Here is a 25,999-nt window from a genome sequence, read left to right on the forward strand (position 1 = left end):
TATAATTAGAAACTATGAGTCTTACAAATAATGGTATGCGTTATCAACCAATGCAAAGTACCGTATACAGATTAAATGTGTCACATTTGACGTTTGACCTGTCCTCAAGGTCAATAGAATGATCTTGAGGTAAAAGTGATAATAATGCTATATGTGAAACTATGACATGTTGGAATTCTTAATGTCACATTACTTTGGACCTCTAACCTCTTCTTCAGGCTCAAATAAGGTCAAACTTTCATAAAAGGCCTTTTATCTTTAAAACTATGCTCTACATTCTGCTGCCTTTGTTGGTATTGGTGACACTTAGGAAATTATACTGTTGTATGGGGATTCGCATTATAGTTTGCATCCAAACATGTTCCATTTAACCTCTGATCTCCTCTTATATTTCACGTCTGCCTTTCTTTTAAGTTAATCCTGAAATGCTTTATATCTTTAAAAAGTATTGTCAAGACAAATGGAGTGCAAGAAATGAAGTGCATCTTGTTTGCTCATATTTTTTTAACGTGACACAAGGCAACCACCCAGAGAGATGCCATGTTTACAGCTAACAGCTCTTTGGAAATCACCATGTTGGTGCGAAAATTCTGTTTTATGCACGTCAAACTGTGGTATCTTTGGAGTTTTTCAAAGATTCACCTAAAGAAATCACAACAACTGATGTCTTTTCAAGATAGGCAGCTAGTATCAAAGTGTCTAAAGATATATTTAAATTTGGCTCTTTGCTAAGTTGTCTGCAGACACAATGCTTGTTCATCCCTTTAGTTGAGTTTGGTGCTTTAAAAAGAAAAGGCCTGAATGATTCATAGTTAAATGTTAAGTTAAAAAAAAACTAAATACCCATCAACGTTTTGGGACTGAAGAATAAAAATTACAAGAAAAAGATTCCAAGAAAGGCTGGCTCAGTGTGTGTGTGTGTGTGTGTGTGTGTGTGTGTGTGTGTGTGTGTGTGTGTGTGTGTGTGTGTGTGTGTGTGTGTGTGTGTGTGTGTGAGAAAAGTTGTTCAAGACTTTTGCACAGTACTATCTTTTTGCCTTGTTTTTACTTTCCCCAATCATTTGAAAAAATGTATTTTTTCCCAAAAAAGCTAACCTCTAATATGATGCATTTTTAGCTTCCTAAGACTTCTAATGTTATACAAATAAACAATTTGAGACTGAAAACGAATTCTTTACACTGGAACAAATGACACATACAAAATTGTGACATGTTTTTCAAACTTGTTCATTTAAAAATCCAGGAATCAGATAATTTAATGTGAAGAAAATCCAGCTACTCCTACAGGTCTGTGACCAGTTCATGGCAAAAGAAGCCAAAGAGATCCAAAAAAAAGACAGATATACATTTTCTTTCCACTGTATGCAACTTTCTTTATTCCAGCTGCAGCTTATTAGAATTCATGTTTGTGTCCACATTGCAAACCAATTAGAGTGATGTGTGTAAATGCTGTCTGTTTCTCCTATAGATGGCTGGGACAAATTCTCCCACCGCTACACGAAGAAAGAATTTGGCAAGTGGGAACTGATTCTTCCACCCAAGCATGACAACTCTCCAGCTGTGGATCATAACTCTAAACTCAAGGTAGAGAACAAAACATCTTCATGCTTATTTTCACACTCTCAGTAGGTGTCATCTTGCCTCAGTGGCACAGGGACTTGTCACTATAATGTTCGTGGGAGATTCCCTGTCATGTGTGGTGTCTTATGAACCAAGTGAAAACCTGGCGTGTCGCCATCAACAACATGTCATACTCACAGTGCAGAAGGGAGATTACTGTATGTACACAATCTGCACAGTGGAGAGTAGACACACCTGAGGAGCCCAACTGATGGCTTTTATTTCTGCTCCCATCTGTTGCGGGTATCCCTCAGGACATTGTGCCCCGTTTGTTCGGCGCAAAACACAGTCCACAGTGGGTGTACATGATTGGTTTTAAGCTCTAGTAAATAATTCATCAGGGTTAAATGCAAAAATGCACCCTCCCATTATGCATTGTCTCCCAAACAAACAGCGTGGATGAGAAATAACCCAGAAATGAGATGCCAGGCATGGAGTGGATGGCATCGCCGCGGCACTCTCCTTGGGACCGGGTCATCGTTGGCAAACTCCTGCGCCCTGGACAGGCTGCCCGGCTCCCATTGTCAGCGGAGGTCAGTCTAAGGACGATAAGAAGCAGATGGAAACGCTGGCACCTGGCCTTTCGTTGTGCACCCCCGCTGCCTATGAATAGCTGTCTTGCTGTGAGCCCCACTTTAGAATTAGTTCCACAGCACTCCCTCGTGGAAGCACAAGCCTAGCTCCAATCACTCTCATGTAGAGCAGCTTGCCCTTCCATCCCCTTTGTTCAGTGCCCAATTTGTCTCCATAAACAAGCAGTGTCCTTATGCGGGTACAGTATTTACCATGGGCCATTTATGATGCAACTATGCAAGACCGTAGAGAACGAACAGAAGCGTTATCTAACCGATCAAAAATGCTTTTCTGTCCACACCTAACTTGTATATTGCCCAGTTCTTAGTTGTTTTTCCTGTTTATGCACCCCTCAGCCTTACCAGCCATCTGATTTTTCTTTAATGTGCCTAATTCTGGCCAATTTGTGTGAAGGACCACTGCTCTGTCAAACTTTATGCCAGTCCATTTATCCAACTATCTTTTCCTAATCCTATAAACTGTGAAGCATGTCATAAGGGGAGCCAGGCAGCTAACCCCAGGTGGCCTGGCCATAATGAAAAAACCCCAGAGGGGAGTCTGGCCAACAGCTCACAGGCAGGTGGCATTGGAACAGTCATTACTTCACAACAGTAGCCAGAATTAGTTGGGTTATAATGCCTGTTTCTGCAGGGGACAAAACAGGGTGAACACATACTGTGGGAAACACTACAGGATCGATTTCTTGGTGGGTTTTTCCAACTCTCACGCTGGCTTTCTCCTTTCTTATTTGACTGATGGAGGCAAAGTAACTTGTCAGATTTCCAAACTATATTTATTTTACCCCCTTCCAATCCCGAATTGCAGACATAATAGATGAGAGGCAAAGGATAATGATTTAGATTTCCTATTTTTCTAAATTGCTCCCTGGCTCAAATCCCCTCTCAACATGGGTCTGTGGCTTTGTTAAAACCAATTAAAGAGCTGCACCCCTCAAAATACAACGGCATAAATCACCACTGAATCCAAATTTACTGCAACAAGTTTTCTAGTCAATACTGTACTGTGGCTTTCTGTCCCCTACATCGTGCCATGTCTGCAGTGCTCCCAGAGAGCCATGCATAACACTTTTAAAGCTGTGAATTTGGCATTGGAGAGTAGGAACTGGCTTTCTGGAAAAGAGGCAGTTTTCATCAACAGTTTGCACCATCTTTCTTTATAATGGATAGGGAGCAACAGCACAGTTTTATGATGTAAGCATTTCATGGCTAACAGATGTAAATAAATACTGACTTTAATATCAAATACATCCAGGGGCTGCATCATGCAGCAAACAAAGAAGACCTTTTGAGGCCTCTGACTGTGCTTTGCTGATCCTTTCTACTTTTTTCCCCTGACTTCTCTGTAGCTTTGTCTTTTCCATTTCATTTTAGATTACATACAGATATCCTTCATCCCCTTCTGTAGGTTTTTAATCCAGAATGTAGACACCTCAGCATGCATCGTGGTGTCTGTTATCTGTCTGCTTATTAGATGTCCATGTCGCTTATGCAAAGTGACTGTCATGCCCACCCAATTTTTTTCTTTTCTTCAATGCCCTGTCATTGTTTAGGTGCCCTTGCTGTAACGTAAAACTCATTTGTCTTATTTTCCCAGGTGGTGGTTCACACAAAGGAGGGACAGCGTCTTTACCGGATCTCGCCTTGGGCAAAATATGTGACCAGGGAGGAGAAAGCCGTCATCTACGACTGGGTTCACTGGGATCCCCCTCAGCCTTACATTGTAAGTTACAAAATATCCTTTAAAAATGACTTTTGCCTAAAAAAAAATAAAAAAATAGATGCATGAAAACCACCTGCACATTCAGTGTTTTTCATTTCCATGTTGTATTAGTTACTACCAGCTTTGGAGCTCGAGCTGCTTTTTTTTTTTTTTTTTTTCATGTATAGAGATGACCAGTGTCTTGTTGCAGTACTAAGTGTAACAAATAGTGAGTGCCAGGAAATGAAAATTAAATGTCTATCATTTTTTAAAACAGCTCATCCCCTTAATTATTATGATTATTTTTTTAAAAAAGCTTTGAGATGATGTTAATCATTGAATATTGTGTTACTAAAACCACAGTTTATGTGGTGCTACCCTCTACGTTCACCATTTCTTCTCGAAATGAGGAACAGTCATTGTAAATCAGCTTTGCCTCTCATATGCAAAGCTGTTGTGGCCATTCTTAATGTGGGTGCTCGATGCTGCTGATTTGAGTGAGGCTGAATGTGTCTCAATGCTACTTGATGTCCTTAGCCCAAGAGTGAACAAGCAAAACACTAAGAGGCTATTAAAGGCCACCTTGCCTTCTTTATCACTTGTTATTTGGCACCATTTTAATTAGAGGGGCCCTCTTACTGGCAGTATATTTGTTTTATTTACAAGTAGTTCAATCATGTACTTGAAATGCTGTGTTCACAAGGCTTGGTGGGTAGCCATCAGGAAATGGGCACTATGTATAAAAAGAAATGCTTCTCCTGTTGTGTAACACTGCTAGCATGAATCATAAATATTTTTATTGTTTTACGTGTGTGCAGCTATTCATCTCGGCGATGAGATATTTGTGCAAAAACCCACACTTTGTCTTTATGGATCATAAGCGCTCAACAGATGTAGTTTCTAGAAGGGGGGAAAAAGCCCCAGACTCTGTTATGATTTTGTGCATGACGTTTTGGTTACCTCTTCAGCATATCCACCCTCGACCCAGGAAGCCCACGAGCCTGAGAATATACGAGTCTCATGTGGGAATTGGCTCTCCAGAGGAGAAGATCGCCTCATACAACAACTTCACAACCAATGTGCTGCCTCGCATAAAAGACTTGGGTAAGATGTGAGATGGAAAAACCCTAGCTCTACAAGATTATTCTTTGCCGGATCCTTCAGCTCTTTAAGTCTGTAAGACGTCTACAGCAGCCATCATGCTGTGATCCCATTCTTCTAACAGTCAGTAAGAGCTTTTCAACTCGAAAATATTTCGTATGTTCTCCAGCCAAGAACAGAAAGTAATGTATAGAGGTCACATACCTGCATACATGTCAATTCTGAGCCGACAGCGTGGGCGAAACAAAACATTTGAGGGGTTTTTAATATCTATTTATTTAGTAACTGTCACCACTAGTCCATAACATAGCAGACATGTCGTACAACTGTGAGTACCACTGTTCCACCAGAAACAGTATTTTCTGTGGCAGACCTGTCACACTGTCTAGATGATACCACATCAGCAAGTCAACATCCTGTTTAAATCAAATCAAATCACTTTTTATTGTCACATCACATGTGCAGGCACACTGGCACAGCACATGCGAGTGAAATTCTTGTGTGCGAGCCCCACAAGCAACAGAGATGTGCAAACACAACAACACAAACGAGCAAAATACAAGAATGGCCAACCTGAAACTAATAAATATATGTACAATATATAATAGTGTATGCATTTCTGGATGTGTATACTAAATATTTTCCTACGTGTGTGTGTGTGTGTGTGTGTGTGTGTGTGTGTGTGTGTGTGTGTGTATACACATTTTTACAAATTAAATAGTAAAAAAATAAAATAAAATAATAATAATAATAATAATAAAATATATAAAATATACAGAGTTGAATATGTGCAAAACAAGTGGCATTTATATACAGTGTGGAGTGCATAATGTTGAAGTTCCAGTAGTGAAGCTGAGGTGTCTATGACGTGTTCAGCTGTCTGATGGCCTGATGGAAAAAGCTGTCTCTCAGTCTGCTGGTACGGGACCGGATGCTGCAGAACCTCCTTCCTGATGGAAGCAGTCTGAACAGTTTATGGCTGGGGTGACTGGAGTCCTTGATGATCCTCCCCGCTTTCCTCAGGCACCGCTTCCTGTAGATGTCTTGGAGGGAGGGAAGCTCACCTCCAATTATCCGTTCAGAGCACCGCACTACTCGCTGGAGAGCTTTGCAGTTGTAGGCGGTGCTGTTGCCATACCAGGTGGTGATGCATCCAGTGAGGATGCTCTCAATGGCACAGCGATAGAAGGTCCTGAGGATGCGGGGGCTCATGCCGAATCTTTTCAGTCTCCTGAGAAAGAAGAGGCGCTGCTGGGCCTTCTTCACTGTTTTGTTTGTGTGTACTGACCACGTAAGATCCTCAGCCAGGTGTACGCCAAGGAACCGGAAGCTGCTCACTCTCTCCACAGCAGCGCCGTTGATGGTGATGGGGGTGTGTACTTCTCTGCACCTCCGGAAGTCCACTATCAACTCCTTTGTCTTTGCGACGTTGAGGGTGAGATGGTTGTCTTGACACCAGTGGGTCAGGGCGCTGACCTCCTCCCTGTAAGCCGTCTCATCACCGTTGGTGATAAGATCCACCACTGTAGTGTCGTCCGCAAACTTCACAATGATGTTGGAGCTGTTAGTGGCTGTGCAGTCGTAGGTGTAGAGTGAGTACAGGAGAGGGCTCAGTACACACCCCTGTGGAGCACCAGTGTTCAGTGTGATGGGGGATGAGGTGATGCTGCCCAGTCTGACCACCTGGCGTCTGTCAGACAGGAAGCTAAGGATCCAGCTGCAGAGGGAGCTGCTCAGTCCTAGATCCTGCAGTTTCCTGTCCAGCTTCGAGGGAACGATGGTATTGAATGCTGAGCTGTATGAGCTTTACTGGTATGACCTAAAGGGATCACTGACCAGTGGATCGTGTTCTGTAAAAGGGGCTCCACAGCACAAGCCAAACTGCACAGCAGTTGTGGCTCTAAGTATGACAACTTGGTTTTTTTTTTTCTTCATACTCATGACTCACAAAGTCAATACTAGAGAAACGCTATCTGCCTGCCTCTGCCCCTAAGCATTTTTTCCCTGACAGATTTTCTTTAACAGTGTATGTGTAAGTGTGTGTGTTTCATTCCTCGGGCTTCTGATTAATTCAATGTAAAACTCACAGGTTTACCTAATAAGTAATGTGCATTTACTTGAACTGGAAAAATAATTCCAATGGGGTACATTCACACATGAGACTATAGTGGTTGGAGACCGCAGTATGTCCAAAATTATTCCCACCGTGTATAATTAGCTTGCATTTTCATTGCCTTTGAGAAGGTTTCTTCGAAGTCAGGGACCAGATATTTAACCATTCAGTCAGTCTCTGTCTGCAAAGCAACTTTGGTGCATCGAGATGGGAGTAAAATGGCAATAAGACTGAGTCAGTCTCTGTCAGTAGTGCCACCTATCTGTGAAAATACCATGATTAACTGTGATAAATCAGCAAAAATTGATCTTCTTTGGTCTGTTGTAAATTGGTTTCTGTCTACATATACAAAAATTTATATGGAAAAGAATTTTATATTAGCTACTCATAGTTAGTCCATCTAAAATCTCAAAGATTTGAGCCCAAAATTGAAACATTTCTATTCAGATGGTAACGTGGTTTTTGCAGGACGGGGATGTAACTGCAAAATGACACAGGCACTTGGCAACCTTGATTTTACAAAGAAATATTGACAATGTTGACAACCTGTCATGTCGTTATTGCAGTGATATGCATCTGCACTCACTGGTGCAGACTGACTCAGATTGATTGCAATGTGCTGTCAATTTCTGCTTTTATAAATTAAACAACAATTATTTACAAACTGTTGTCAGTCTGTCTAAGAGTGATTGCAGTCAGGTTGCAAGTGTCTGGAGAGAGGTTGCCTTTCACCAATTGACTTGTGCTATCGCCTTACGATTGAAAGTTGGTCACTGCAACTACTTGAACTCGGTCTAAGACAACAAAGAAAAAAATTAAACGCAGTCACCGAGCAACCCTATATTTTGCTTATGATCTTATGTATATGACCTAAAACATCATGTAAATGTATATTTTTCACTAATTTTTAAGTAGTTAATTTTCAAGTTATCTCAACTAAGAGTAGCGTTCAAACGTTGCTGCAACCTTATGAAAGAAGTACCCATTTTGCTTCTCTACCCCTATGAGCGTTGGTGTTATTTTGCATTCAGGAACGCCACGCTGCACTGACATCGTTAAAAGTACAGACACAACTGACACAGCAGACCAAGAGAAATGTGATCAGTCCGTTTTCTCGGTTGTGTCATCTTGTTTGGCGGATAAGGAAACTGGCAGAGTAACTGCTGCAGCAACTGAGGGGTTCTATACAATAAGGATTCTCCAGGAGGCTAAACTCCACAGTCTCTAGTGACGGTGACTTTACCTGCCATTTCATTTTCTTGACTGAAAGAGAGTATATATATATATATATATATATATATATATATATATATATATATATATATATATATATATATATATATATATATATATATATATATATATATATTAAAAAAAAAAGAAACTTCCTCTCACCCCAGCGCTTTGTCACAATCCTTCAGAAGGCAAAGTTTTGTTTCCTTTCTCTCTAGCCTGAAAAGAGATATATATAAATAAATCTGTTCAATACAACAGTGAAAACCGCAGGGCCTCCCTCTAGAGTCCTCAGTGGCAGTTTAAAAGCCTGTTGTTCTCTTATTCATAGAGGCAGTTTTTGTAGGTCGTTTTGTGGTATATGACCTCCTGACTGATAGCTAGTGTTTCCCTGTTGCCACAGCTTGTCTTTAGGATACTGGAGCTTGTGTCAAAAAGGAAATGCCTGGAGCTCATACATACAGTGTGACTGACACAGGTCAAATAGTATCAACTCTTAAAGATTTCCAGATTGTTTCTGTACCAAATAGTGGCCAAAACACAAAAAGAGAGACGTTTCAGAGAATTTTTCTAAGCGTGTCTTATTCTGTGTGGCCAACCAACCCACACATCATAAGAATTATTTGCATTTTTAAATGATGTTTGAAATACAAGCTGAACAGCAGGGGTTTATTAAAATTAATCATTAGAAAAGAAGATGAAGATTTGCAAAATTAATAACCCCTCTAGTTACTGTAGGGAAATTAAGCTATCCAAATACACTTAGGAACAAATAAGCACAGTGTATCCCACTGCCATACACACCAAACACATGTTTTTTTTGATGAATATTTTAATAGTTTCACAACAGCTAGATAAGGTTAGCTGTTTAATCTGGTATAATATGCTTTTTAAGGCATGAAATGGGGATGAAATTTGTAATATGATAATTGCAGTGTCTCCTCTCTTGGTCCAGGTTACAACTGTATTCAACTGATGGCCATCATGGAGCATGCCTACTATGCAAGCTTTGGATATCAGATTACAAGTTTCTTTGCTGCTTCCAGGTAAATGCCATCATTTCACTAGTTTTATATATATATATATTGTATTTTGTACAAGGTACTTGTCTCTGCCAAGGAGGTTATGTTTTTGGTAGCGTGTCATCATTCTGTCTATAAACATGATAGCTTGAGGTTTGAAGGAATTCTAATAGAGAAGGGAGCCGGAGATCGACAGTCGGACTGCTGCTACGGCTGCAGTGATGCGGACGCTGTACCAGTCGGTCGTTGTGAAGAAGGAGCTGAGTGTAAAAGTGCTCTCAATTTACTGGTCGATCTACATCCCTACCCTCGGGTCACGGGCTTTTGGTAGTGACCGAAAGAACGAGATCGCATATACAAGCGGCGGAAATGTGTTTCCTCCGAAGGGTGGCTGGCCTCTCCCTTAGAGATGGGGGAAGGGGTTCGGACATCCAGGAGGGGCTCCGAGTAGAGCCGTCGCTGCTCCTCCACATCAAAAGGAGCCAGTTGAGTTGGTTCTGGAATCTGACAAGGATGTTCCTTGGTGCCTTCTGGTTGAGGTGTTCTGGGGATGTCCCAACGGGAGGAAGCCCCAGGACACGCTGCAGAGATTATATCTCTCGGCTGGCCTGGAATTCTGATAAAAGCTGTAGATGCAGTGTCGTGTTATAGGGAATGATATGTTGGGGTTTGAAATTTCACAATACTTTAGACCTCTGACCACTTCTTCAGGGTCAAATAGAGTCAAACTTTCACAAAATGTCTTGGGGATTCTAAACATCACATCATACAGTAGTCTGCATCCAAATATTATTTAAAATCTGGTCTAATTTTTGCACATTTTACATTACACTGTCTCTCTTTCAAGTTGACCCCAAAATTAATTATATCTTCAAAGAAAGTATTGCCAAGATAAATAAATCCGCTGCCTAGTTGGTTAGAAATACAGTGTAGTATAATATTATCATGTCCAGTTATTTACAAATCAATACCCATGTTCCGTTACTTTCTCCTACATAATGTTTGTGTAATCGGAGTAAATCTCTGTCATGCTACCTTCATAAAGCAGATTTAAGGAGAAAAACAACCAAAGTGAGTATATATCAAATGCAATACTACTGCATTAAAAGAATAGACAAATATATATATATATATATATATATATACATATATATATATATATATATATATATATATATAAAAAAACACCCAGCACGCCCCTGCGGGCGGTTTATCCTTCAAGCTCGGGTCCTCTACCAGAGGCCTGGGAGCTTGAGGGTCCTGCGCAGTATCTTAGCTGTTCCCAGGACTGCGCTCTTCTGGACAGAGATCTCCGATGTTGTTCCTGGGATCTGCTGGAGCCACTCGCCTAGCTTGGGAGTCACCGCACCTAGTGCTCCGATTACCACGGGGACCACCGTTACCTTCACCCTCCACATCCTCTCGAGCTCTTCTCTGAGCCCTTGGTATTTCTCCAGCTTCTCGTGTTCCTTCTTCCTGATATTGCTGTCATTCGGAACCGCTACATCGATCACTACGGCCATCTTCTTCTGTTTGTCTACCACCACTATGTCCGGTTGGTTAGCCACCACCATTTTGTCCGTCTGTATCTGGAAGTCCCACAGGATCTTAGCTCGGTCATTCTCCACCACCCTTGGGGGCATCTCCCATTTTGACCTCGGGACTTCCAGGTTATACTCGGCACAGATGTTCCTGTACACTATGCCGGCCACTTGGTTATGGCGTTCCATGTATGCCTTGCCTGCTAGCATCTTGCACCCTGCTGTTATGTGCTGGATTGTCTCTGGGGCATCTTTACACAGCCTGCACCTGGGGTCTTGCCTGGTGTGATAGACCCCAGCCTCTATGGATCTTGTGCTCAGAGCTTGTTCTTGTGCTGCCATGATTAGTGCCTCTGTGCTGTCTTTCAGTCCAGCTTTGTCCAGCCACTGGTAGGATTTCTGGATATCAGCCACCTCCTCTATCTGCCGGTGGTACATACCGTGCAGGGGCCTGTCCTTCCATGATGGTTCCTCGTCTCCCTCCTCTTTCTTGGGTTTCTGCTGCCTGAGGTATTCACTGAGCACTCGGTCAGTTGGGGCCATCTTCCTAATGTATTCTTGGATGTTCGTTGTCTCATCCTGGACTGTGGTGCTGACACTCACCAGTCCCCGGCCCCCTTCCTTCCGCTTAGCGTACAGCCTCAGGGTGCTGGATTTGGGGTGAAACCCTCCATGCATGGTAAGGAGCTTTCTTGTCTTTATGTCAGTGGCTTCTATCTCCTCCTTTGGCCAGCCTATTACCCCAGCAGGGTACCTGATCACGGGCAGGGCGTACGTGTTGATGGCCCGGATCTTGTTCTTACCATTCAGCTGACTCCTCAGGACTTGCCTGACCCTCTGCAGGTACTTGGTGGTTGCAGCCTTTCTAGCGGCCTCTTCATGGTTCCCATTCGCCTGTGGGATCCCCAAGTACTTGTAACTGTCCTCTATGTCTGCAATGTTGCCTTCTGGTAGTTCAATCCCCTCAGTTCTGACTACCTTCCCTCTCTTTGTTACCATCCGACTACACTTCTCCAGTCCGAACGACATTCCAATGTCATTGCTGTATAGCCTGGTAGTGTGGATCAGTGAATCGATGTCTCGTTCACTCTTGGCATACAGCTTGATGTCATCCATGTACAGGAGGTGGCTGACAACTGCTCCGTTCTGTAGTCGGTATCCGTAGCCAGTCTTGTTAATGATCTCACTGAGGGGGTTCAGGCCTATGCAGAACAGCAGTGGGGACAGAGCATCTCCTTGGTAGATCCCGCACTTGATGGTGACTTGTGCTATGGGCTTGGAGTTGGCCTCTAGTGTTGTACGCCACATCCCCATTGAGTTCCTGATGAAGGCTCTTAGGGTCCCATTGATCTTGTACAATTCTAGGCATTCCAGTATCCAGCTGTGGGGCATTGAGTCATAGGCCTTCTTGTAATCAATCCAGGCAGTGCACAGGTTGGTCAGTCTGGTCTTGCAGTCTCGGCTGATTGTTCTGTCTACCAGTAGCTGGTGTTTTGCGCCTCTGGTATTCTTGCCAATTCCTTTCTGTGTCCCGCTCATGTATTGACCCATGTGCCTGTTCATCTTAGCCGATATGATGCCTGACAGGAGCTTCCATGTAGTACTGAGGCAGGTTATTGGTCGGTAGTTGGAGGGGACCGGTCCCTTCTTGGGGTCCTTGGGGATCAGGACCGTCCGGCCTTCAGTTAGCCATTCCGGGTGTCTCTCGTTAACTAGCAGCTGGTTCATTTGTGCTGCCAGACGCTCGTGGAGTGCAGTCAGCTTCTTCAGCCAGTAGGCGTGAACCATGTCGGGCCCTGGTGCTGTCCAACTCTTCATACTGGAGACCCTTTCTTGGATATCTGCCACTGTGATGGTTACTGGACCCTGTTCAGGGAGGTCGCTGTGGTCAGCCCTCAGATCCTCTAGCCACTGAGCATTGCCGTTATGGGTTGCATCCTTCTCCCATATGCTCTTCCAGTATTGCTCCGTCTCCAGCCTTGGTGGTGCTGTTCTCTTATTGTTCCCTTGCCACTAAGAGTACACCTTTGCTGGTTCTGTGGAGAACAGCTGGTTTATTCTCCTGCCTTCTATCTCTCTGGTGTACCTCCTCAAGCGGCTGGCCAAGGCTGTGAGTCTTTGCTTGGCAGTTTCCAAGGCCTCAGGTATGGACAGCTTATATATATATATATATATATATATATATATATATGTATGTGTGTGTGTGTGTGTGTATATATATATATATATATATATATATATATATATATATACACACACACACATATACATATATATATATATATATATATATGTATATGTGTGTATATATATATATATATGTATATATATAAGAAGTCCTTCTTCTAATATATTTGTCAATTAAAAAGAAAGAGGAAGTGTAATCATACTGGGAGTAAAATTGTGAACCAGTAAAATATCTGAAAGACAGACTCTAAAAGATTTCAGCTTTAAGGTATCCAGTATCACACTTTACCACCTGAATGTATTTTATCTTTAAAGCGGCTGCAAAATGTTTTAAAGTTGTTGATGTTTTATTTTGAGGGTTGAATGAGTGTCACAAAAACAAACTGAGTGAGCAACTTTCTCCTCAACTCAGTCACCTCAAATCAAGGTTAGGAAGTCTGACACCAGCAATAATCTCTCTGTAAATACATTTTCTGTTAATCCACAGAGTGGGGAGAGTCGTAGATAAAGGTGGACTAGTCTGAGTCTTTATCTTCTTTCAGAGATCCTCCTTCCTTGCTCAGAGTAGGGCATAGTTATATATATTGTAATTTCACCCTTGATTGATCGCTTAGTGTTATTTAAAACCTCAGTGGTTGAATACCGGAAAGCAGGATAATCCTGTCACTATGTGTCCTATTTTTATTTTTATTTTTAAAGGAAGCTGATATGATGATTGTTGGGAGGATGGGATGTTAGAGATTGGATAATATAAGGTGTGGGTTATGGATGCGTACACATACAGTTGTGTTTTTCAGTGTCCTGAGAATTCCACTGACTTTACTGTAGATGTCCTGTAGAAAAGGTTAATATAAAAACATCTATCAAATGACAAAAGCTCACTTTAGACAAAGCGGCTATGCTTGTACAATAATATACTGCTCAATGCTGTTGTGATTATTTGAATTGCAAACATTTTAATGAAAATATAAATTCAGTGTTGGTTTGCACTTAGTCTTAAATGGGCCTTTTGTCAATGTGACAGCAATTTTAGAAAGAATAAAACCATTGAGTGGGAGTTAAGATCTGCTTGACAGGTTTATTGTTAGGGAAATTGAAACAACTCAGAAAATATATGTAATTTAGGTCCTTGAATTTTTTTTAAGCTTGTTTGCATATGTGCATGCTGTTAGTTATGTGCTCAAAATGGTCCAATTATAGGGGGGAAAAAGGTTAGTCTGACATATTCCAGTTGTAACTTGGATGATTTTCATTGAGTGGCAATTTTGAATCAACCTAAACTTCAGGGTTAAGCTTGTGTAGTAACCTAATGTGAATCTGAATGTGTGTGTTCATTTGTAGCCGCTATGGGACCCCAGATGAGCTGAAGCAGCTGATTGATGTGGCTCATTCAATGGGGATTATGGTGCTCCTGGATGTCGTTCACAGCCACGCGTCCAAGAACACGGAAGATGGCTTAAATCGGTTTGATGGATCCGACTCATGTTTCTTCCATTCTCCACCCAGAGGGGTGCACAGCTTGTGGGACAGCCGTCTCTTTAACTACTCCAGGTACTTGTATAGTTTTTATAACTTTTTAATAAGTATCCAGGTTTTTGACAAATTCTGACCATGTCATCTGAATGTTTCAGCAATTAAATAAAGTTTCATTAGACAACTTTTTTTCTGGTCTTCTATTGACCAGTCTTGGTTGAGCCAGTGTGAATTGTAGCCTCAGTTTACTGTTCTTAGCTGACAGGAGTAGTATCCGGTGTGCTCTTCTGCTGCTGTAATGCATTTGCTCCAAGGTTTGATGTGTTGTGCATTCAGAAATGTTCTCCTGCAGACTTTTCTCCTAGCCCTTATCCTATAACCTATTGCATTAACACCACATTTTTCCCCAGAGAACTACAACTCACTGGAAAATTTTTATCATTTCAGATTACTATCTGTAAACCCTAGTGATGGTTATGTGGGAAAATCCCAGCAGATCAGCAGTTTCTGAAATACTAAGCTGTCTGGCACAGACAGCCATGCTGCGGTCAAAGTCCCTCAAATCTCCCCTGATACTCAGTTTGAACTTCAGCAGGTTGTCTGACCCTCCCTAAATGCACTGACTTGCTGCCATGTAATTGGCTAATTAGACATTTGTGTTAAAACACAGTTGAATAAGCGTACCTAACAGACTTGCTGGTGAATGTCTGAAACTGAGAGGTAATAGTTAATTCACAATTATTCAGTCACTTTGATACAGTGTCATTTTCAATTGGTGGGGGGAAAAAAGTGTTGAAGAGTTTCCACAATATAACTAAATGACAATGTGATTACTTACTCATATAAAGTAGTAGTAAAAATGGACATGCTGTGTAATATTAAAAACCATAAACCAAAACCACAGAACCAATTTACTTTTGTTCTTTATACCATTTAAATTTACTGTGATTAACATCGTCCTGATTAGACATTATATATTTTTCAAGATCTTTTTAGCGTGATTTGAAAGCAAACACATCCCTGCTATTTCTACTCCTCCATTATGCTGTACCTGCCGTGGAGATTTGAATGTTACATACTGTTAGACATTGAACTTATGATGAAAAGACACTTTGTCTGCATCAGCTACATATAAATGTAAACACGTGTAAAGATTGATGAATGAGGATAAATGGGAACCTGCCATATCACTTGTTACAGTTTCTCAGACTGCCTTGTACAGAAAGATTTGTTGAAGGTCAAAACCAAGACATGCTCTCAAAAATGGCAGATTACATCGCTCAACCAAACGGCCGTGAAGTAAGGCACTGATATATAGGTGAAGTGTAGTGAATGAGTGGTTGACTGAAAACTCAAGTTTCCTCCTTTTGCCTTGATTTTCTTTTCTTTTCTTTTCTTTTTTTTTTTTACCTTTTTGTACATTTGTTCAGCTAGGATCGTCACAGTGTAACAGAGATTTGGTGATGTTCGTAGTTTCAACTAATTACAAAAGTGTTAGAAAACAGATGAAAGGCCATAAATAGGCAGGTTATTTTTTCTGTCTCTGCTGGTGCTCAATGTACACCAAAACTATCGACTGGTGTTGTTGTTCGCCCTGTTAATTGGGTGTCTCTCTTGCCTCTGTACCCTGAAAATGATCCCAGCACACATTAAAGAGGAACAGGCACTGTTGAGTCTATCAAATGCCTTTTTGAACTCGCTTTTAATAAGTGTGTGTCAGTGTGCACCACTTTCCAATACATTATACAATGCTTAGTGTCAGGCAGGGGGGCTATAATAAGAGAACAAGGTTCTTCTTTCATTAGTTATTGAACCCTCCTCGTATCAGAAGCACTCATTAGACATGGTGCAGACATATGCCACAACTGGGAGGCATATGAGGAGTCATTTGTAAAAGCCCAAAGGAGCTCTGCAATGTCATAGCCAGTTCATTTGTCTTCTTTGCCTCTCGCAAGATGTTTGGACACGTCGTTTGTGTCAAGCTTTCTGTTACTTTCTTTGAAAGGAAATGAACCTCAGAGGCTACCCGTGAACCTTGTGGGATACACAGTCTGTTTTTAATCAAGCAGCCTTGCTATCAGCCATCACATTCTGACCATGATGTTCTTATTAGGTTGACAGAAGCTGACTGATACAAGCTATCAGAGCAAATGCACATTTTCCTTGTTGCTGCCTTTTTTGCTTTGCTTCCACTTGTGCATCTTTATCAAAGAACACCTTTTTTGTTGTATGTGTTCCACTTCAGCTTTTCCTCATAAAACATTCAACACAGTCCAGAGAGAATGCTGTTTAGATAGATGCCTGCTATCCAATTTGTTAACTTGAGTTGCCTCTGAGTCAAATGTGTCTGCATTCGGTATTAAGAATGTCTGGTTTTGCAAACATTGGTTCCAGGCTCTAGGAATGCTAGAAGTGGGTTTGCTGTTGCTGAATACAAACTTGGCTATCCAAGAAACGAGCTGCATTGAAACTATAAGGACACATGCATATGCTGGTGGTTGTTAAGCCATTTTTAAACAATTGCTAAATTGAACCAAGTAAATAATAAATGTACAAAAAAATATTTAAGCATTCATGCTGTAATGTCATCCATCCACCTGCCATATTTTCAGGTCTATGCTGTATAATCAGCATTCTGATATTGGCTGTGTTTATTAATTTGTTTTAAAGGAAAACATTCTTAACTTTCAGTAGTCTACTTCTTAGAATTGTCTTTCATTTTTTTTCGACTTTAGGCAAAAACAGCCAACTTTTGCTTGAAAATTTCCTTTGATGTCTCAGATTTTCTTAAAACCTACAGGGAATGATTACACTTCATGGCCCCATAATAAAGTTTTTTATGGCTTTTCTTTCATGTAATTACTTGGTGGACACTCATATTAAACATGCGCAGCCATGCATGAGAACACAGCGGTCTCATCCACTGGCTTCCCACATTAGCTGTTTGGGGGGGCTAGCCAATCAAAAGACAGTTAGCTTAACCTCCTAGGACCTGGCATCCACATATATGGACATCACATTTTGGGTTGTCTAGACCAAAATACAAGATTTTTGCTCTACAAGTGCCTGATATCCACTTACGAGGACATTATACTGCCACTGTTCTATCAAAATTTAAAACGAATGTCCTTGAATGTGGATCTCATTTTTCTCCAAAACAAAAATCAGTAAAAAAAATGTTTTTACATTCATCAGGTCCCAATCAGCCCATATAGCAAAGATTTCAAGCATGCCATGAAAGAGTTCGGGTATTAGGAGGTTAAAGAAGGTAAGGTGGTGGCCTGAACGTGACAAGAGCTAAAATGGTTTGTTTCAGTTAACAAAATAAGAGGCTCCCCAATTTAAAGAGAATAAGATAAATATGGGTTTTTATATTAGCGGCTCTAATAGAATACAAATTTGGAGCTGGAATGTAGCATAATAGGTCAATAAGTTGTCAAGATGTGGTGTATGTGAATGTACTAGGTGTGCTGCACCAAACGCATGGGTATGTGTCGAACAGAAACTAATTTGGGGACATCCACATCATTCATCGGTGTCTGTTTCCTTCATGAACCTTTTTAAATACGTCAAAGTCACCTTGACACAGTGACCGGGTAAGTAGAGTGCTTGTAGGGGGGTTGGCAGCCAAAGAAGCCAAGCCTTTTTGCAGATCAGTAGTGAGAGTTCTGAAGAGCTTGCTGTGGGTCCATTCTATATCCCCAACCTCTCTCAGGATCATTTGCATCAATTTTTCATCAATTTTTGTGTGAATTCTTAAGATATGAAAAATGGGCTTGGGGCTAGGCTTTTGAAAATGCTTTTTAGCTTTTCTCTCTGTTGATGTTCATGTTGAAAGGGAGGACTAACTATTTTCACTTTGACAGTATTATTCTACGCGTGCATGTGTGTGTATGTATGCATATATCATTCTTTTGTTTGTTTGATGTATAATATAATGCTAAGACACTGATCAAGTTATATAATTAGACCTGAATCCATGTAACCCTCCACTGTGTGCCCAATAAAACTAGATACACAACAAATGATGCAATTTTCTCTCAAGCATGAGATGACACTACAAAATCTGTTTCCAGCTGTTACCAGCTAAATGCCCTTTAAATTTTGAAGTTCTAGAATAAGAAAACTACACCCAAGGAAAGACATCTAGGGGAGCAAGGAATCACCCTGCTGGTAACTGGCATGCTTTTATTTGAAAGAAATGGAGCAGAAACCATCACAGAAGAAACAACAAAAACTCCATTTCCCTTATGTAAAAACATGAATGCTCCTACTTGGACCAACTTTGTGCTGTAGCTGGGGTTTTGGTACTGTCTGATCAATCACTAAACCCACACTTGAAAACTCAGTCACTCAATCCAAATGCATTCATTTCAGTATTTAACACCCATGAGTTATTTCCCCTATCCCATCAGGTCACACAGCAATGGGAAAAGTAGTTTTTCCCCTCTAGTGAGCTTCGGCTAATGAGTTCAGCTTAGCAGTAGGTGTGCAAGTTGGCTTCTTGGAACTCCCTGTATTGCTACCAGTAGGTGCTTCATGGAGTCACTGGATAGGATAAGATACAAACACTTTACCTTCATGCCCCTTAACCATTGAAAACTAGACAAATAGGAGGAAAATATCTATAGTTTGTGAATTTTTAAATTGAGTGTTGTACCTGGGGTAGCACAGTAGTGCAGTGGTTTGTACTGGTGCCTCACAGTGAGAAGGTCCTGGTTTTGATGTATTTTCATGGTCTCCCTGTACTTATGTGAGTTCACTGTTTGTACCTCAGCTTCCTCCCACAGTCCAAGGACATGATTGTTAAGTAAACTGACCAGAGGTGTGAATGTGAAAATGTTTCCTCCTGTTGTGCTTAATTTATGATATAGTATAGTGTCTCTTATCTTACGCTAATGTGCAGTTATTCAAAAAATCCAAAAGCTTGTTATGGATGACACTTTGGCTACGTTCACACTGCAGGTCTTAATGCTCAATTCCGATTTTTTGATCAAATCCGATTCTTTTTTTTGTCTGCTTGTTCACACTACAAATAAAATGCAACAGCAAACGCTCTCTAGTGTGAACGCTCAAAGCGGCCCGCATGCGCAAAAGAAGTCACACACAACGGCTCTGTTTAGACCCAGAGCAAACAATATTGTTTGACTGATGGCCCTTAATATAAAGACTTCGGACTTTACGTTTCCCAATTTTTGCTTTAAGTTATTTTGTTATTTACATAATAATGTAAATAACCTAATAATTATCCTTATTGCTGTTTTAGAGAGGCGCGGTGCTTCAAAGGATAGTTGCAGATTTCTGTCAGAATCTGCAGATTATAAAATACAAATAAAATGTTCACGTTGTCTTCCCAACAGTTTCACTGACATCTACACTGGATGGCCAGGAAGCGTTCGCGATGTCTTATCGGGCGCTTCTCCGGAGCTGATAATTGGCATCTGTCTTGTGTCGGTGACATAAAAGACGGATTTAATGCGACATGACCGTTCAAACAGCAGTCGCTTTCTAAAACATCGGATATGTATCGGATTCAATACCACATACGAAAGTGACCCAGATCGGATTTGTGCCGTTCACACTGTCATACCATGATCGGATATGGGTCGCATAAGGTCAAAAAAATCTGATTTGATGCGCTTTCGCCTGCAGTGTGAACGTAGCCTATGTATGGGTCAGATCCTAACTGGTTTGTAGAAAAATACAGCATGAGAAGCCCTGATGGTGGGCCGCAGTGGCCCTTTTTCATTGTTTTTAATTCTTGGTTTCACTTCAGCTCTTTGCATGTTAGAACTTTAGTCTTCTCCTAGCTGGCAAGGACCAACAACAGCACAAGCAAGAGTAGCCCACAGACCGGTTTTTGTGACTCTTCCCCTTGGTGACAGTAAACCTCTACAATGTTGAGCATGTAAACATGTTGGAGCCCTTAGTGTGTCCAGGTTAAACGATGGATGGATGGAACGGAGGAAGGAGTTTGTGTACTCTGTGACTTTAAAAACTGGATCTCCAGAAAGGCACTGATTGCCTTTGGTCATGCTCCTAAAGTGACGTACCACCTTTATGCTTGAACAGTACGTACTATTCCACTGAAAACTGCTGTATGATTTCTGGGTCGAAGTCCGAGACCTAACTCTGAAAGATTCAAGATTCAAAGCTCTTATTTTTAACCAATGATGACAATACACATGAAGGATGGGCAATTTTGTCATAGAAACGGATGTTTGCTGCACAAATTGACGTCAACATGGCCAGAACAGGGAGTAATTAAAAACTAGCAGGAGCACTGTCTTATGTTACCAACTGTAATGCAGGATCTCTAGCTAACTAGATAACAAAGTTTGAAGACTAGTAATTATTATCTTTTTTTTTTCTTTTTTTTTTTTGTTACTGTGGTTATTTAAATTACTTTAACGGCTTCCTTATGAAAATCACTTCTAAATGTCCTGCAACTGCTGAAATATGGTCCACTGGAGAAAACTCTGAAGAATTAGAACGGGCCTTACAGACAGCCACTGATTCCTGAAAGATGGCAAGTACAAAGTGATACTAATTACAGGTTGCTAAACATACAAACAGTCTCGCAGGCAGCAGAATATTCTTCCTAAGATGCCAAGCAAGAGCAGATAGCTGCCAGGCTGCATAAAGAATGCCAGACAAATGGCAGATATCTAACACAAAGCAAAGCAATACAGGGACAGTCTGTCAGACCTCTAGATGAGAATTTACCCAGCAAGGCAGCCAGTACTATCAGACTCGTGGAATGGCTGCTTACAATGTTCTGCTACACAGTATAAAGATGTAATTTCTGCACAAGTCCAACACAGCACCTGTGTGCATCAAGGCATGTGTGATTTGGCTTACTGAAATCACTGTTTTACTGGAGAGCGGTTAAACTGAAAATAAAAAATCAAACTGTTAGAGAACATTTCAAGCACACACTGTAGTAGCCTCAAAAGTAAAAAAAAAAAAAAAAGGTGTCCAAGTAAGTCATAGTCTCCCAAAATTGCCTTTAGTTAATGCATGCAAATCTGAATTTGAAAGAAATGTGATTGATAAATAAATCAAGTTTAAGCCCAGAATGTGGTTTCATTGATGTTGACACTCCTGTCAGTGTCTCTGTCCCCTGTTAGATTATAGAAGGTTTTGAAATGCGTTAAACGAGCCACCTCATTTGTCCTTTTTGGTCTAACAAATGCACCCCATACATCGGGTTGTCTGGTGACACAGTTTGGGCATCACACTTCTCGTGGAATGAACTGTCAGCTTCTAAAATTTATTTGGTCTTATCTGCAGCTTACCTGTGATGTTGGTAAAACAGGGACTTAAATCTCTCTCCACGCCAACCCTAACAAGTTGACATGTCACCTAATGCAAAATCTAGAAACACGGCAACTTATGGCTTCTTTTGGCTGGAAACTGAGTGTAAATACACACTGTAATACCGGGCACAGCTACAGCCAGCATGAGGGGCAAATAAGCTCTGATGAGGAGCAACTAAACATGATTTTTTTTGTTATTTTATTTTATTTTATTCTGGCAGTGTGCACTTGCAGGTAGAACAGAAACACCCATGACAGATTACTTTGTCTTACCCTACAAGCAGCAATATTAGGCTTTTACTCTATTAGTGCTCCCTAACCAGGTTTCACTGTCATGGCAGAGCTTTACTATGAGGACAGTGTAATATGCAATTTGCTTTTGTATTAACACCACAGACCAAGTGATAACTTCATTGAACTGCATAGATAAGTGGTGCATTGCATTGGTACAGAGATCTAACTTTCTCACCGTAATTGGACTTGATCATAAATGGCATTGTGGGTCCTAATGTGGCAGTATGGTTTCATCTTGGGCCTCTGGCTCTCAATGGCTATTATCTCCATCCCGTGAGGATACATTGTGTCTGAGCCTTTGTTGGCTCTGCGCAGTGGAGTGGAGGACCTAATCTATTTATCACAGGGTCTGCGTGACCACCCAGCCAGCCTGCTATATCGGATCATACCAGGCTCTCTTGTGATCTTTCTCTAGGGATGGAGGAAGTACCGATGTAACATGCAGCTTCACACCTGTCAAACAGTGCTGGTGTTGGTCATCCCTGAGGAATGGAGCACAGAAGGGAATGCATTTAAATGTATTTTTGTGTCATGGCTTTCTTGGCCAAAAGAAACTGGGATTTTGTGGGGGGGTTTTGCCACAGAGGTGTAATCCTCAGGTTTTAGTGTTAGATAAACCTATAATACATTTTAAAGATAAAGCATTATTAAGGACATGAGCTGTCTAGTGTTTGTGTGAAATTTTTCAGTTTTAGATGTTATTGAAGTGTTGTTGAAGCATGAATCTGGGTCTTCTTGCTGCTTCACCAATTTTTTGACATGATGAAATTGCAAAAAATAAAAAGAATTGAAGGGCCCTTGGTGTGGTATTGAGACAGGGGGAAAACTCTGTGTCTGACCTTTGTAATTCAGGATACTGTCATTCAATAATACATTAACATTTTAATTGATGAAGGAAATCAGCCTTACTAGGAGCTTATGTGGTTCACTCTATTTAACTAGACAGTGAAATGCCCCCTATAACACAGCAAAAATACTTTTGATGAGGTAAAACATTTGTCAGACAGGAGCGTCTTTCATGGTGGGCCTATACAGCTGCCAGCCGACTGGCACCATGAATACATACAGTTGAATTATTTCTGTTAACAAACCCTTTACATGCTGTATATTCTGAAGTGTAGCTCAGGAAGTAGAATCATATTTTACGTACTACAAAGACACTCCGTGGATACAAATTTATCGCAAAAACAGAAACCTTCATTAGATTTATATTTATAAACACATAGTAGTCACAAACTATTACAAACCGTTGTTGGAGTATGGAGAAGATCTGGGCCTGGCCTAAGCAGAGGCAGCATCTAATCAGTGTAATGAATGTCATTCGTGTCTCATCCCTGGTGCTTTGCTGCTGCCTCCCAGTTTGGCATCCATGTATGCAGTGTTTCATTTGGTCCTCATTACACACACTGCATATAGACAACCAAATATTGAGTTTTTACTGATGTTTCCATGGCAACACACCTCTCAATGGAAAGAGTTGAGGTGTGTAGTGTACTTTGCCTTGAGAGGCTGTTAGAAATCGGATGACTCGCCCAGTCAGGAACGGGGAGACTGGGGCCATTTATGGAATCCACCTCCTCTGTCCTCCACCGACACAGTCCAGTCAACAGACACAGTGAGCATTTGCATGCTGTGTAGCACACCGTGGGCTGCACTACAACCACAGTTAACGCTTTCAAATTCAAATAGTTTATTGGCTTCTTTTTTTTTTTTTTTTTTTTTTTGTACAGTCTTTGACCTCTTGTTTGTAGGACATTGTAAAACAATGAAGATGAGGCCAAAGCAAGTAGAAGTGTAGGATTTATCTCATCCTCAAGAGAGGAAACTCCATTCCTTGCGCAGTGTTTGTTTACCCAAGTGTGGCGTGAAATCCTATCACTTCAAATACACAGAGATGGGCTTGGTAATATAAAACGCTTGCCCAGTGATCGAGTGAAAGCATGTGATGGAAATCAGAAAACTTAACCGTACACTGTAAGCCACTGATTTGTAGTTTGACAACTGGTTATTTGAATTGGTTTTCTCCTCAATTTAGTCACTGTACTTAATGAAAACACCGTTCACTCTCATTTGCGCTCCATCTCCGACATAATATAAGTTTGGTTATCAATATGTGAATGTCCTGTAGGGGTGAAAATTAATCTCTGGTGCCTAAAGTGCACAGTGAGATGTGTGAATAATTCACAGCTTTTGCTTTGCCTGACCTTGAATGTGTGTGCTTGTGTGCGCGTGTGTGTGTTTTTCTAGCTGGGAAGTGTTGCGGTTCCTGCTGTCAAACCTGCGCTGGTGGATGGAGGAGTACCACTTTGACGGCTTCAGATTTGATGGTGTTACTTCCATGCTGTACCATCACCATGGCATCGGTAAGACTGGTTTGTGTGCACCTTATATTTCAGAGCTGTGTGGTGTGAGTAAAGCCTGTCATCCTGCTCTTGTTTATAACTCGCAGTGGAGTGTACACCACACACTCCCGAGTGTTAAAGATTAATTTGAGCTTTGTTGAGAGGTCTAACTTATCCTATCCATCATGAGGGAACTTTTTTTTAATTTTATTTTATGAAAGTGTTAATGTAAAGGCTTAATATAAAGGTGAAAGGTTAATAGAAAGGTCAAAAACGTCATCAAAACAATTTTTTTCTTTTTTTTTGTTTGTTTGTTTGTTTGGGGTTTTTTTTGGGGGGGGGGGGGTTTGTTTTGTTTTTTTACCAAATTATATTTAGAGAAATTTGGTCTGGTAAAACAAAAAGACTGTTGTCTGAATTGAGATTTTAAATAAACGAAATTAAAATATACTTGGTGTAAAACGTAACCTGTATGCCGTCAAAAGTTGGGATAGGACCATTAGAAATGTTGTCATGGAGGTAAACAATACATTTTGTTTAGCAAATGTTAGACAACATTGGTGAACGATTTTCAGAAGTTGTCTGCATAGTGGATTTTAATGTGCTGAGTGCAAATAGGCCAATTAAAACATCTGATTAGCTACAATTTATAAAATGTGTAGTTTTATGTCTTCTCATCTGTATGTCATTGCTTCATGTGATAACATGTAACATTTCTTTATGTAACAATATATAGCAGGGTTATAAGATAAGAAAATCTTTATTCTATATTTGGGAATTTCCTATGTTATAACATTTGATGCAACAGCAACAGTTATAATGGTAGTATTAGCAACAAAGTAGCAGTGACAGTAACTAAAGGTAAAAAAATAAATAAAGAAATATGCAAAAATATATGTTTAACAACTGAATGTCTTTAGAAAATTGCCTGACAGAGCAGGTCTAGATGAGATGTTGTTTCATGGAAAAACGCCTTACTTGGCAACAATATAGTTTTCCTTCTGCTAGAAATGTCAAATCCAAGATCAGAGTAGAGGGCAAAAGGTCAAATGGAGAGATGATAATATCTGAACTTTGACAACTGTGTCATACTTGATACAAATCCAGTTCAAACAAGCCTAATTATAGCAAAATTAGATTAATATTTTGAGCTGAGTCTGAAAATTAGCGCTTACCTTCATTTTTGCCAAAATTCAGGGGTCAGAATGTATTTTTGGTGTTAGAACTGCTCTGCTAGCATGCTCATGAAAACCAGAACCAACAAATAATTTTAAGTATCATTTTCAGTTTCTGCAACTCAAAATTAGTACAGTTTGACTACTTTTAATTTGGAAGAATTTTGACTGTACACTGTCTTGGATGCACTTGAATAATATTCAGTGATTAATACTGTCCACCTTTTAAAAATAAAACTTTAGTTCTCATTATGCCAACAAAACACATTTTTAAACATGCCAAAAAG

The 25,999-nt window shown here is 40.6% G+C and overlaps 1 protein-coding gene across 1 annotated transcript in view; it reads left to right on the forward strand.

Moving 5' to 3' along the window:
- gbe1b (glucan (1,4-alpha-), branching enzyme 1b) overlaps nt 1-25,999 on the forward strand; it is a 106,636-nt gene that overhangs the window by 18,499 nt on the left and 62,138 nt on the right. The window contains exons 3-8 of the mRNA XM_085380978.1: nt 1,469-1,584; nt 3,808-3,933; nt 4,881-5,016; nt 9,315-9,405; nt 14,451-14,660; nt 24,443-24,558. Of these exons, the coding sequence (XP_085237104.1) occupies nt 1,469-1,584; nt 3,808-3,933; nt 4,881-5,016; nt 9,315-9,405; nt 14,451-14,660; nt 24,443-24,558 (795 nt within the window). The remainder of the gene's footprint in view (nt 1-1,468; nt 1,585-3,807; nt 3,934-4,880; nt 5,017-9,314; nt 9,406-14,450; nt 14,661-24,442; nt 24,559-25,999) is intronic.

This window comes from Rhamphochromis longiceps, linkage group LG14, assembly GCF_057381845.1.
Source record: "Rhamphochromis longiceps isolate RC_006_pf linkage group LG14, R_longiceps_female_GT1.1, whole genome shotgun sequence".
Lineage (NCBI taxonomy): Eukaryota > Metazoa > Chordata > Actinopteri > Cichliformes > Cichlidae > Rhamphochromis > Rhamphochromis longiceps.